This window comes from Papio anubis, chromosome 1 (genome assembly GCF_008728515.1).
Source record: "Papio anubis isolate 15944 chromosome 1, Panubis1.0, whole genome shotgun sequence".
Lineage (NCBI taxonomy): Eukaryota > Metazoa > Chordata > Mammalia > Primates > Cercopithecidae > Papio > Papio anubis.
In genome coordinates this window covers 8,969,334-8,981,842 of record NC_044976.1, presented here as the reverse complement: position 1 = coordinate 8,981,842, position 12,509 = coordinate 8,969,334, and the positions used below count along the sequence as shown (strand labels likewise).

At 44.0% G+C, this 12,509-nt stretch overlaps 1 protein-coding gene across 5 annotated transcripts in view; it reads right to left on the bottom strand.

The window, feature by feature from the left end:
- UBE4B (ubiquitination factor E4B) overlaps positions 1-12,509 on the bottom strand; it is a 147,188-nt gene that overhangs the window by 58,230 nt on the left and 76,449 nt on the right. For all 5 annotated transcript variants that reach the window (XM_031669297.1, XM_031669298.1, XM_031669318.1 and 2 more), the window contains 3 exons: positions 6,459-6,600; positions 3,819-3,919; positions 1,341-1,455 (listed from right to left, as the gene is read on the bottom strand). In XM_031669297.1, coding sequence (XP_031525157.1) covers positions 1,341-1,455; positions 3,819-3,919; positions 6,459-6,600 — 358 coding nt within the window. The remainder of the gene's footprint in view (positions 1-1,340; positions 1,456-3,818; positions 3,920-6,458; positions 6,601-12,509) is intronic.

Genomic DNA, 12,509 nt, shown 5'->3' with positions numbered 1-12,509 from the left:
GAAAGCAGTGGTGTAATCTCGGCTCACTGTAAGCTCGTCTCCTGGGTTCAAGCAATTCTCCTACCTCAGCCTCCCAAGTAGCTGGGATTATAGGAGCCTGTCACCATGCCCAGCTAATTTTTGCATTTTTAGTAGGGACAGGGTTTCACCACATTGGTCAGGCTGGTCTCAAACTCCTGACCTCAGGCGATCCACCCGCCTCAGCCTCCCAAAGTGCTGGGATTACAGGCATGAGCCACCGTGCCCGGTTGACAGTGATTTATTTTCCTTAGAGTTCACTTATCCTTCTAGAGAAGAAAAGCTCACTATGCTGCCATTCATATTTCCATTAGTCAGTAAGATTATCATTTAAGATAAACAGTCAGTGAATTCCAGACAGAGTACACAACACTAAGTGGAATTTTTATTCTTGGATCCTGGCTGCTTCTTTTACAAATATTTTGAAGCCTGCTGAAAACACAATTCTCAAGAATTCAAAGGTTTTAAAATTAACCATTATAAATAATCTAAGGTATAAAACAGAGTGAAAGGAATCATACCAATTATAGCTATTGCCTCTGTTATTCTCTGTAGTCACAAAAAAGGAAGTGATGATACAGCAAACTGTAAGAAAATTTGATAGAAACCCTTTCATCAGGGAAAAAACTTGTGTGAAAGCTGCTAAGGCAAAGGGCTTCTTTTCCCAAACAGGTCCTTCCAACAGTAATGTTAACGACAAAGTTTCACCTCGGAAGAAACCTTCAAGACTACGCACACAGCTTTATTTTTAAGCACTACATATCCGCATTTTCACTTGGCTTTACACGATGAGATACCAAAACAATGTATAAACACCCAATGAAACAATTAGGAAGATATGAGACATCTTTCCTAGTGGGAAGAAGACAAAAAGATTCTGTGTGGCATGCAGGCTGCCAATGAGCTCATATGGCCACTAAGTTATAAATCTTACAAACTCAGAGAATGAATTTTTGACACTACTTATCTGGCAGATGCACATCATGCCTTATGCTGTCTCTGGGTATTCTTGTTTCAAAAGCTCCTTGAAATCAGGAACGGGGCCTTATATATTTTTTTCATATTGCCCGAAGCATCTAGCGCAGACCTTGTTTAAAAGATAGATGTTTGACTGATTTGTTGAAATGGGCACATGATTTGAAAAATGCAGCTGTCAATCCGATTTCCTCAAAAGAATATTGGGTAGGCCTTCTCTCTAAGCAAGTAACACATGGATGTGCGAATTCAGGCAAGAATTTTCAATGTATGGTGTATTCAGAAATTAGCCTCGGCATAGAGGCTCTCAGGCTAAAATTTGCAAGAGCAAACTCATACGACCGTACCTGCTTGAACACTTCTTCATCCTGGTGAGTGGTTCTCACCAGTTCCTGAATGAAGCCATATGGGAGATTCCTACACAGCATATACGGCACTAGGAAGGACGGCTGCTGCAAGGACCTGTGGACCCATGAACATTAGGGACGGTGATGAAGTCAACTCACTACAGAGGCACGTGAAATGTCATGTCAGCAACAACTGCCCAGTCAAAAGTCAAACTTCACATCTCCCACATATTCTGCAAAATAGTTTCAGGCAAAAGCTAACCCTTCTTACCAATAGTAATCACTTTTTGGTCTTTTTCATGAGAAACTATGGGAAGTTTCAAAGAATTCATCTTTTCCTACACAGAGCCCTTTAAAAATGAAGCACTGAGAAAAGGAAGCATGGCCAGGCACAGTGGCTCATGCCTGCAATCCCAGCACTTTGGGAGGCCGAGGTGGGAGAATCACTTGAGGCCCAGAGTTGAAGACCAGTCTGGGCAACATAGGAAGACTCTGTCTCTACAAAAAATGAAAATATCAACTGAACAAGATGGTATGTGCCTGGAGTCCTGGCTACTTGGAAGGCTGAGGCAGGAGGACTGCTTGAGCCCAGGAGTTTGAGGTTATAGTGAGCACTCCAGTCTAGGCAACAGAGTGAGATCCTGTCTCTTAAAAGATAATAATAATAAAAATAAATAAATAAAAAATAAGTATTATATGTTTTGTTGTTATCGTTGTTTGTTTTTTTTAAGAGACAGAGTCTCGCTCTGCTGCCCAGGCTGCAGTGCAGTGGCGTGATCTCGGCTCAGTGCAACCTCCACCTCCCAGGTTCAAGCGATTCTCCTGCCTCAGCCTCCTGAGTAGCTGCTACAGGTGCCCGCCACCACACCCAGCTAATTTTTGTATTTTTAGTAGAGAAGGGGTTTCACTGTGTTCGTCCCAAACTCCTGACCCCAGGTGATCCACCTGCCTCGGCCTCCCAAAGTGCTGGGATTACAGGTATGAGCCCCCACACCTGGCCGCATTATATGTTTCTTTTACTTCTTTATGCCTCATCTAAATTGGGGGAAAAAAAGATTAGTAGTGGCTGAGGACTTATTAATTTTAATCAAGGAACATTTTTTAAAGTTTTGGTACATGTATATAATTTTCCCTCTTTTTGAAAAGTTTCAAAAATATATGGTTGTGGTATACAAAATAACATTAAGAACACCTAGTATAAATAAAATGTAACGTTATGTTTGTGAACTTTTATTTATTTATTATTATTATTATTTTTTGAGACAGTCTTGCTCTGTCACCCAGGCTGGAGTTAAGTGGCAGAATCTCAGCTCACTGCAACCTCCACCTCCCAGGTTCAAGTGATTCTCATGCCTCAGCCTCCCCAGTAGTTGGGATTACAGGTGCATGCCACCATGCCCAGATAATTTTTTGTATTTTTAGTAGAGACAGGGTTTCATCATGTTGCCTAGGCCGGTCCTGAAGTCCTGAGCTCAGGCAATCTGTCTGCCTCAGCCTCCCAAAGTGCTAGGATTATAGGCGTGAGCCTGGACTGTAAACTTTTAATTTCTTTTTTTTTTTTTAATTTTTATTTTTGAGACAGAGTTCTGCTCTATCACTCAGGCTGCAGTGCAGCGGCACGACCTCGGTTTACTGCAACCTCCACCTTCTGGGTTCAAATGATTCTCTGGCCTCAGCCTCCCAGGTAGCTGGGATTACAGGCATGCACCACAACGCCCAGCTAAGGTTTTTGTATTTTTAGTAGAGACTGAATTTCGCCATGTTGGCCAGGCCAGTCTCAAACTCCTGATCTCAGGTGATCCGCCGGCCTTGGCCTCCCAAAGTGCTGGGATTACAGGCATGAGTCACCACACCTGGCCAAAACTTTTAAATGTAAACTTTTTCCTTTAGATTTTTTTTATATAAAAGAAATGAAATATACATCCTTTTTAAAAACTTGCTACCTTTAGAAGACTGAGAGACAAAGAAAAAAAATTTTTAAAAACAAAATAAAAACAAAAAATTTGCAACCTTTATAGAATCCTCAGAAACAATGTAGCACTTCGATTGATTCCTAAACTATCCAATCCATTACTATCCTTTATCACTCAATAACAGAAATTGACCAGTTATACATGGAAGGTGATGATCCACACATTTATCAAATACTTCCACCACCAACTTCAGGCAGTTGCTGTACAGTCACTAATTTTCTGCCTTGCTTGTCCACATATTTCAACAATGGTCTATTTCAAAAAGCAGGCAGAATTCTTAAAACATAACTCATTTCTTTTTAAAATATGCTTTGTACTACTTTAGAAGATGAGGAAAAAAGGAGCGTTTATTTTCATGGTATTTTAGAGAAGGAAAGGGATCTTCATTTTACAGGTGAGGAAGGGAGTTATCCAAGGTGGTGCAAGAATGGCCGGAGAGCCTGATGTCCACTGATGGCTAGGGCCTTCTGCCAGCTAATGTCAAGCACGTCACGGGTCTTCATACCTGGGCTGTGTTAGGGAGCCTTGTAGTACTAAAGCAGTATGGGATATGCACTGTGAGCGGATGTTGCTCAGAAGCTGGCTGACTGCTGGCTGGCTGCACATCTGAAAAGGAAAGGTGGAAGTGAGGACAACAAGAAACAAACAATACAATTTCATACTGTTAAAAACAAGAGTCAAGAGTTAAAAGGGAGGGACCATCAGTAAACAGTATGCTTTCCTCTTCCTTTATTCTTAGTGAACGAACTACAGTAACTGTGCCTTCCAAGTGTACTGCCTCTGCAGAAATTGATGTCAGAGAAGAAAGAAGTGTAAGTTTGAGGTGATCAAATTTATACTTAAGAAGCTTGGAGGCCAGGCGCGGTGTCTCACACTTGTAATTCCAGCACTTTGGGAGGCCAAGGCAAGCAGATCACTTGATGTCAGAAGTTTAAGACTAGCCTGGGGCCGGGCGCGGTGGCTCAAGCCTGTAATCCCAGCACTTTGGGAGGCCGAGACGGGCGGATCATGAGGTCAGGAGATCGAGACTATCCTGGCTAACACGGTGAAACCCCATCTCTACTAAAAAATACAAAAAAACTAGCCGGGCGAAGTGGCAGGCGCCTGTGGTCCCAGCATCTCGGGAGGCTGAGGCAGGAGAATGGCGTAAACCCGGGAGGCGGAGCTTGCAGTGAGCTGAGATCCGGCCACTGCACTCCAGCCTGGGCGACAGAGCCAGACTCAGTCTCAAAAAAAAAAAAAAAGACTAGCCTGGGCCAGGCGCGGTGGCTCACACCTGTAATCCCGGCACTTTGAGAGGCCAAGACAGGCAGATCACAAGGTCAGGAGATCGACATCATCCTGGCCAACATGGTGAAACCCCGTCTCTACTAAAAGACAAAAAATTAGCCAGACATGGTGGTGTACGCCTATAGTCCCAGCTACTCGAGAGGCTGAGGCAGGGGAATCACTTGAACCCAGGAGGCAGAGATTGCAGTGAGCCGAGATTGTGACACTGCACTCCAGACTGGCGACAGAGCAAGTAAGGCTCCATTTCAAAAAAAGAAACAAAAAAACAAAACAAAAAAAAACCACAACCTGGCCAACATGGTGAAACCCCATCTCTACTAAAAAAATATAAAAATTAGCTGGGTGGGCTGGGCGCGGTGGCTCAAGCCTGTAATCCCAGCACTTTGGGAGGCCGAGATGGGCGGATCACGAGGTCAGGAGTTCGAGACCATCCTGGCTAACACGGTGAAACCCCGTCTCTACTAAAAAATACAAAAAACTAGCCGGGCGAGGTGGCGGGCGCCTGTAGTCCCAGCTACTCGGGAGGCTGAGGCAGGAGAATGGCGTAAACCCGGGAGGCGGAGCTTGCAGTGAGCTGAGATCCGGCCACTGCACTCCAGCCTGGGCGACAGAGCGAGACTCCGTCTCAAAAAAAAAAAAAAAATTAGCTGGGTGTGCCGGGCGGGGTGGTTCACAATTGTAATCACAGCACTTAGAGAGGCCAAGGTGGGAGGATCACTTGAGGTTAGGAGACCAGCCTCACTAACATGGAGAAACCCCATCTCTACTAAAAATACAAAATTAGCCGGGCATGGTGGCTCATGCCTGTAATCCCAGCTACTCGGGAGGCTGAGGCAGGAGAATCACTTGAACGTGGGAGGTGGAGGTTGCAGTGAGCCAAGATTGTGCCATTGTACTCCAGGCTAGGCAGCAAGAGTGAAACTCTGTCTCAAAAAAAAAAAAAAAAAAAAATTAGCTGGGGGTGGTGGCAGGTGCCTATAATCCCAGCTACTCGGGAGGGGAGGCAGGAGAACTGCTTGAACCCAGGAGGTGGAGAATGAGTGAGCTGAGATAGCACCACTGCACTCCAGCCTGGGTGACAGAGCAAGACTCTGTCTCAAAAAACAAAAAAACAAAAAACCTTGAAGACACGCCTATTCATTTTGCTTCCGCTAAGGTTAAGTACAGCAAAGCCCAAAGAAGGCCCTTTACAAATATGAAACTAACCAGTGGACAACAGGTTCGTTTCTAATGTAAAACTAAAATCAGAAAATGAAATAGGAATAAAATGATGAAAAAATGAAGCCGGTCAAGAGAAATGATGGGAAAAGGGTAGCTTACTGAGTTTAAACCCAGCTTTGCAACTTATTATTTATGTGATTCTGGACAAGTATTTAATCTCTCTGAGAGTTATTTGCTTAGTCATACCTTGGAAAAAGAATGCCTATGTCATACCAGGTTCCACTGCACTAACAGAGCAACTGTGAGGATACAAGCTAATGTCGACCTGGCCCAGTCCTTGGCAATCTACAGAGGCTCCATAATGTTGGTTATTATAACCAACCAGCAGAATTATCAGGGCCATATGAGTCACTGGCGGTACCCAGCTACAGTGTGGTCAAGAGAGGACTCTGAAGCCAGGCCATCTAGGTTCACACCTTGGCCCTGTCTCCACTAGAATGTGAGTTCCACGAGGGCAGGAAGCTCTGTTTTGTTCATCGACACATCCTAAGTTCTTAGTACTGTGCCTGGCACATGGCAAACGCTCGATAATTACTTTACTAATTGAATAAATGAATGAATGCTCCAGGCGTGGGGATAATCAAACAAATAACTAGGCTTTTTTTTTTTTGTAAGTTAATGCATTTCATATTACCTTTGGTGCTTTTTTTTCCTCTATTCCAACTCGGTCGAAACACTCGATGAGGTAGTTCAGCATATCTGTCTCTTTGCAGGTTTCAATGGTGAAATGGTCACTGTAGGAATCCCAATTACTTGCTCCACCAGAGGCTCCCAAACTTTAGAGAAGATAAAAAGAAATTATGATTCTTATCTCTTGAATATTTTTGGCAGAGTTTGCATTTCTGCAGCAGAAAGCCTGTTAGGATCCCTGCACACATAACAAAGCACAAACACCCATGCTGCCAAGATCCACCCTGACTGCTCGTTTTACCTGCTCCAAAGCCAACAACAGTAACTTTTAGTAACATTTTAGGGACCTAAGAAAGGTTGCTTCTTACTGCAGGTGGCAACTTATAAAACCAGAAGCACTAAGAACTGGTACCAAGTGTTAAACATTGGAAGGGACATCACAGGTCCTTTAACCAAAAAGAATGGCATCACTCAGAGAACTGTAGGCTAAAGCCAGACTATGCTACTGCTGTAATCACATTCTTTAGGGGAGAAGTTATAAGGGACTAACAAAATAGCCCTCATGTTTGTGACTTCCACCGTGGATCTCAAAAGCCCTCATCTAACATTTGGCAATAGAACCAGAGGTTAAAAAACTCTCCAGTCAGGAGGAGACATGAACATATTTGCTATCAACATAAAAACTCCAAAACTATCAGTGAAAAAGGTAAAGTAGCAGAATAAAAGACAAAACAAAAATATTGTACTAGGAGTAACCATACGTAGGTTCCAGTCTCAACCCCACTGCTTACTTGTTACCTGAACCTAGAACCTCTATCTCTTTTGCAGTGGGGTTTTAATGAAATAAAGTGGAGGTACTCTGTAAAATATCAGCAGTATACACTGTGAAGCACTGTTATGTTAGTAATAACTATCCTCTGAGACAAAAACCAAACATAGTCACAAGAGTTAAATTTGAGGAAATTAAACAAAGTTAAAATCAACCACTGACAGGCCACATAACGAATCTGGTGTTTAATTCACAAACTGATTTGATATACATAAAAGACACATAGGAATTAATTACGACAAAGGAAAAAGTAAGGAGTACTGAAATGAAGAAAATGAGGAAACATAAACTTAGCAAAAAAACTACACATAGAAGATGATAAAGGATGAGAATATGGCCGGGCATGGTGACTCATGCCTGTAATCCCAGCACTTTCAAAGGCCAAGGCAGGTGGATCACTTGAGGCCAGGAGTTCAAGACCAGCCTGACCAACAGGGCGAAACCCTGTTTCTACTAAAAATACAAAAATTTGTTGGGCATGGTGGCACACGTCTGTAATCCCAGCCACTTAGGAGGCTGAGGCACAAGAATCACTTGAAAGTGGGAGGAGGCTGTTGCAGTGATCCAAGATCATGCCACTGCACTCCTGCCTGGGTGACAGAGAGAGACGCTGTCCTAAAAAAAGAGAAAAAAAGTATGGGAACATCAGGAATGTGAGAGACACACCCCTACTTAAACCCAGGACACACAATTAATGTCTAGAAACTAACAGGACCAAGAGGAATTGACATGTTTTACAGACAGATAGATATGCATAACTAATTTTGGAACACATTTGGAACACATGCGCCACATAACAACATTTCACTCTATGATGGACCAAATATACCACAGTGGTCCCACAAGGTTATAATGCCATATTTTGACTGTATCTTTTCTATGTTTAGATATGCTTAGATACACAAATACTCACCATAATTGGCATAATCATCGAATTGCCTACAGTGTTCAGTACACTAACATGCTGTACAGGTTTATAGCCTAAGAGAAACAGGCTATATACAACAGGCTATATATAATGCCTAGGTGTGTAGTAGGCTGTATGATCTAGGTTTGTGTAAGTATATTCTATGCTATTCACACAATGACCAATCCGCCTAATGATGTATTTCTCAGAATGTATCCCTGTCATTAAGACACATGTCTATATGGACATCATTGTCCTTAGACTTTTGGAAAGATATACATAATTGACCTTGGAATAAAGGTATGCTATTGGCCAAGTGCGGTGGCTGATGCCTGTAATCCCAGCACTTTGGGAGGCTGAGGCAGGTGGATCACTTGAGGTACAGGAGTTCAAGACCAGCCTGACCAACATGGTGAAACCCTATCTCTACTAAAAATACAGAAAACTTAGCCAAGCGTAGTGGCGCGTGTCTGTAATTCCAGCTACTTGGGAGGCTGAGGCAGGAGAATCTCTTGAACCCGGGAGGCGGAGGCTGTAGTAAGCTGAGATCGCATCACTGCACTCCAGCCTGGGCAAGAGAGCAACTATGATATTGGCTGGGCATGGTGGCTCATGCCTGTAATCCCAGCACTTTTTTTTTGAGATGGAGTCTCGCTCTGTTGCCCAGGCTGGAGTGTAGTGGCGCCATCTTGGCTCACTGCAAGCTCCGCCTCCCAGGTTCCCGCCATTCTTCTGCCTCAGCCTCCCAAGTAGCTGGGACTGCAGGCGCCCGCCACCATGCCTGGCTAACTTTTGTATTTTTAGTAGAGACAGGATTCACCATGTTGGCCAGGATGGTCTCAATCTCCTACCTCATGATCCACCCACTTCGGCCTCCCAAAGTGCTGGGATTACAGGCATAAGCCACCGTGTCCGGCTGCAAAGCATCTTATGTTTGATGTCAATAGGTCCTTACCAGCTGCCAGGCCTCAGTCTGATGCAGCACCCACAGCCAGCATGTGAGCGTGCATGTGAACTCAGCATGCTTAGATGGTGCTGGCTCATGTAACTGCCACTGAAATTATTCCCATTCCTGGCAATACATCCTACTTCATTTTAACTTAAATGTGAAACCCTCACTGCCACGCAGAAATGTTTTACCGGCGGATTCCATAACGCGGTAATGTATGTAGAAGACTATGTAGACGATTGCTTTTCTTGTGCCAGGCAATGCAAGGAAAGGCACTCAGGATATATCAGAGAATTTTCAAAAGAGGTCAGTGTGTTTTGGTGATTGATGAATAGCGGCTCGCAGATGTCTGTCCCCTCCAAAATCCTCATGTTGAAATGCAGTCTCGGTGAGGCAGGAGCCTGGCCAGGGAGGGAGTGACTGGTTTGGTGATTGATATGATTCCGTGTGCGACCCTCCAAATCTCATGTTGAAATGTAGTCCCCAGTGTTGGGGCAGGGCCTAGCCGGAGGTGACTGGCTTTGATGATTGATATGGTTGCGATGTCTGTCCCCTCCAAATCTCATGTTGAAATGCAGTCCCCCGTGTTGGAGCAGGGCTTAGGGGGAGGTGACTGGATCATGGGGGCAGATCCCTCACGAATGGCTTAGCACCATCCCCTTGGAGATGAGTGAGCTCTCACTCAGTGAGTTCACATGAGATGTGGTTGTTTAAAAGAGTCTGGGACATCCTCCTCCTCCTCTCTGTTGCTCCTGCTTTCGCCATGTGACCTGCCTCCTCCCCTTTCACCTCCTGCCATGAGTGGAAGCTTTCTGAGGCCCTCACAAGAAGCCGATGCTGGTGTCATGCTTCTTGAACAGCCTGAGGTACCGTGAGCCAATCAAACCTCTTTTCGTTATAAATTACCCTTTCTGTATGGCAATGCAAACAGACTGACACAGTGATCATCAGCCAGGCACCAAACAAGCTGACTTTCAAGAGGAGCGGTGTGGCGGGGGCAGGGAGGCGAGAGGGGAGTGAAACAAAGCTTCAACCAAACAGGAAATGTAGCATCAACCTCAGTATTTGTCAATATGTGTCACAATTATAATATTAATCCTAAAGGTGCCAGAGTAAATCATGATCACAAGTAAGAAAAAGTGGCCAGTTTCACTAACACAAGCATAAGTGTCAATGGTCAAAAACTGATTTACAAGAATTTTTAGATTCAAACTGAAAGAGGTAGATTCATATTTTGAGTGTGACATTGAAGGAGAAAGCAGTATATCGTACATGCATAAATGTATGCTATGAAGAAATATTTCTATACTTTGCGAGGCTCAGGTGGGCAGATCACCTGAGGTCAGGAGTTCGAGACCAGCCTGGCCAATGTGGTGAAACCCCATCTCTACTAAAAATGCAAAAATTAGCTGGGCGTGGTGACAGGTGCCTATAATCCCAGCTACTTGGGAGGCTAAGGCAGGTGAATCACTTGAACCCAGGAGATGGAGGCTGCAATGAGCTGATATCACGCCACTGCACTCCAGCCTGGGAGACAGAGTGAGACTCCGTCTAAAACAAAACAAAACAAAAAATAAATATTTCTAAATGTTTAAAGTAGTATTTCATATTTTCCCTCAGCTGTTACAAAATTCATGATGCTTTTACAACTGTGACATCCTAAAATCTTGGAAATATGTCATATTTAAGTCCTAAGAGCACCTAGAAAATTATACCTCCCTCTGGGAGAATATGCAAACCATTTTCTGATAACTACATTAGCAGTCCAATGTAACCAAGTAATTACTTCACATAATAGAAACAGAGCTGCATCCTTCTGAAAACACAATGAAAATGTGCCTAGAGATTACATGTGCATCAGATCTGTGCAGACTGAATCCCATTTTAAATGCGCCAATAAAATTTGCTCTTAAAGGGACTCTGTCTATAATTACCCTCCCATTTACTGACTTCTCAAATGCAGGCTTTGGAATTTGCATTTTCTTTTTGTTTTTTTGAGAGAGTCTTGCTCTGTCACCCAGGCTGGAGTGCAGTGGTGTGATCTTGGCTCACTGTAACCTCTGCCTCCCGGGTTCAAGTGAATTCTCCTGCCTCAGCCTCTCTAGCCTCCTGACCTCAAGTGATCCGCCCACCTCGGCCCCCCAAAGTGCTGGGATTACAGGTGTGAGCCACCATGCCTGGCCTTGCATTTTCTAGTAGCAAGGCAAAGTCAGAGTTGTGCAGGTTTAAGCACCATAAATTCATTTAACAAATGTTGCTAATGGACGTCCTGCGTTCTAGGCACTGCTGTAGGTCCTGGAATAGTGCATGGAACCAGGCAGATGAAGAGCGATGGCGTGCGTGCGTGGGTGCATGTGTGTTCTATATCATGTTTGAGACAATGAAGTCAGTGGCCACCCTCTATAGACCTGAGGAGAGTGAGGGAGCTGGCCATACAGCTATCTAGCAGGAGAGTGGTCCGAAGGGGAGAAACAAGTACAAAAGCCTAAGGCAGGAGGGAGTATTATGTGCAAAGAACAGGAGTCCAGTATACACGCTAGGGGAAGTAGGCGAGTAGAGGGAGATTAAGTTAGAATGGGGCATGTATGTGCATGTGTACTTGATGTGGGGGTGTGTGTGTAGTGTGTGGTGTGTGTGTGTAGTATGTGGAGTGTACATGAGATGCAGGACCTTGTAGACCATGGTCAGAGGCTTTGGATTTTACTCTGTGTGAGAAGGGAAATCACTGGGGGATCTTAGGGATAGACATGGTGGAAAGATCGTGTGTGTGTGTGTGTGAAAGAGAGAGAGAAAGAGAGAGAGAGAGACAGGGTTTCATTCTTATCACCCAGGCTGGTGTGCAGTGGCATGATCATTACTCACTGCAGCCTCTAACTCCTGGGCTCAGGCAAGCCTCCCACCTCAGCCTCCAAAGTGACAGAATTACCTGTGCTTGCCACTGTGCCCAGCCAGAAAGATTTCTTTTCCACTGTTTCTATGTTTCAACCCCAAGCAGTGACCATCAGCAAAAACAGGAGGGTGAATGTCAACGTTTTTCACTATTCACTAATTTTCCCTTTCTCTACTCGTATAAGGCTCATGACATTCAAGATTTGACCTCCTTCACTGAAATATCTACAGTTAAAAAACAAACACAAAACCACCAAATTTCTTTCTAGTCATCAACTTCCTAAGAAACAATTAGAAACATTTTCCTTGGGATAACTTCTATGGTATCTTTATCACAGGGTAATTCTTTTTTTTTTTTTCCCAGATCAACTTCCAGCTTTTGTTTATTGATTTTTATTAACTTTCATTTTAGGTTTGGGGGTACATATGAAGGTTTGTTACACAGGTAAATTCCTGTTAAGGAGGCTTGCTGTACAGATTA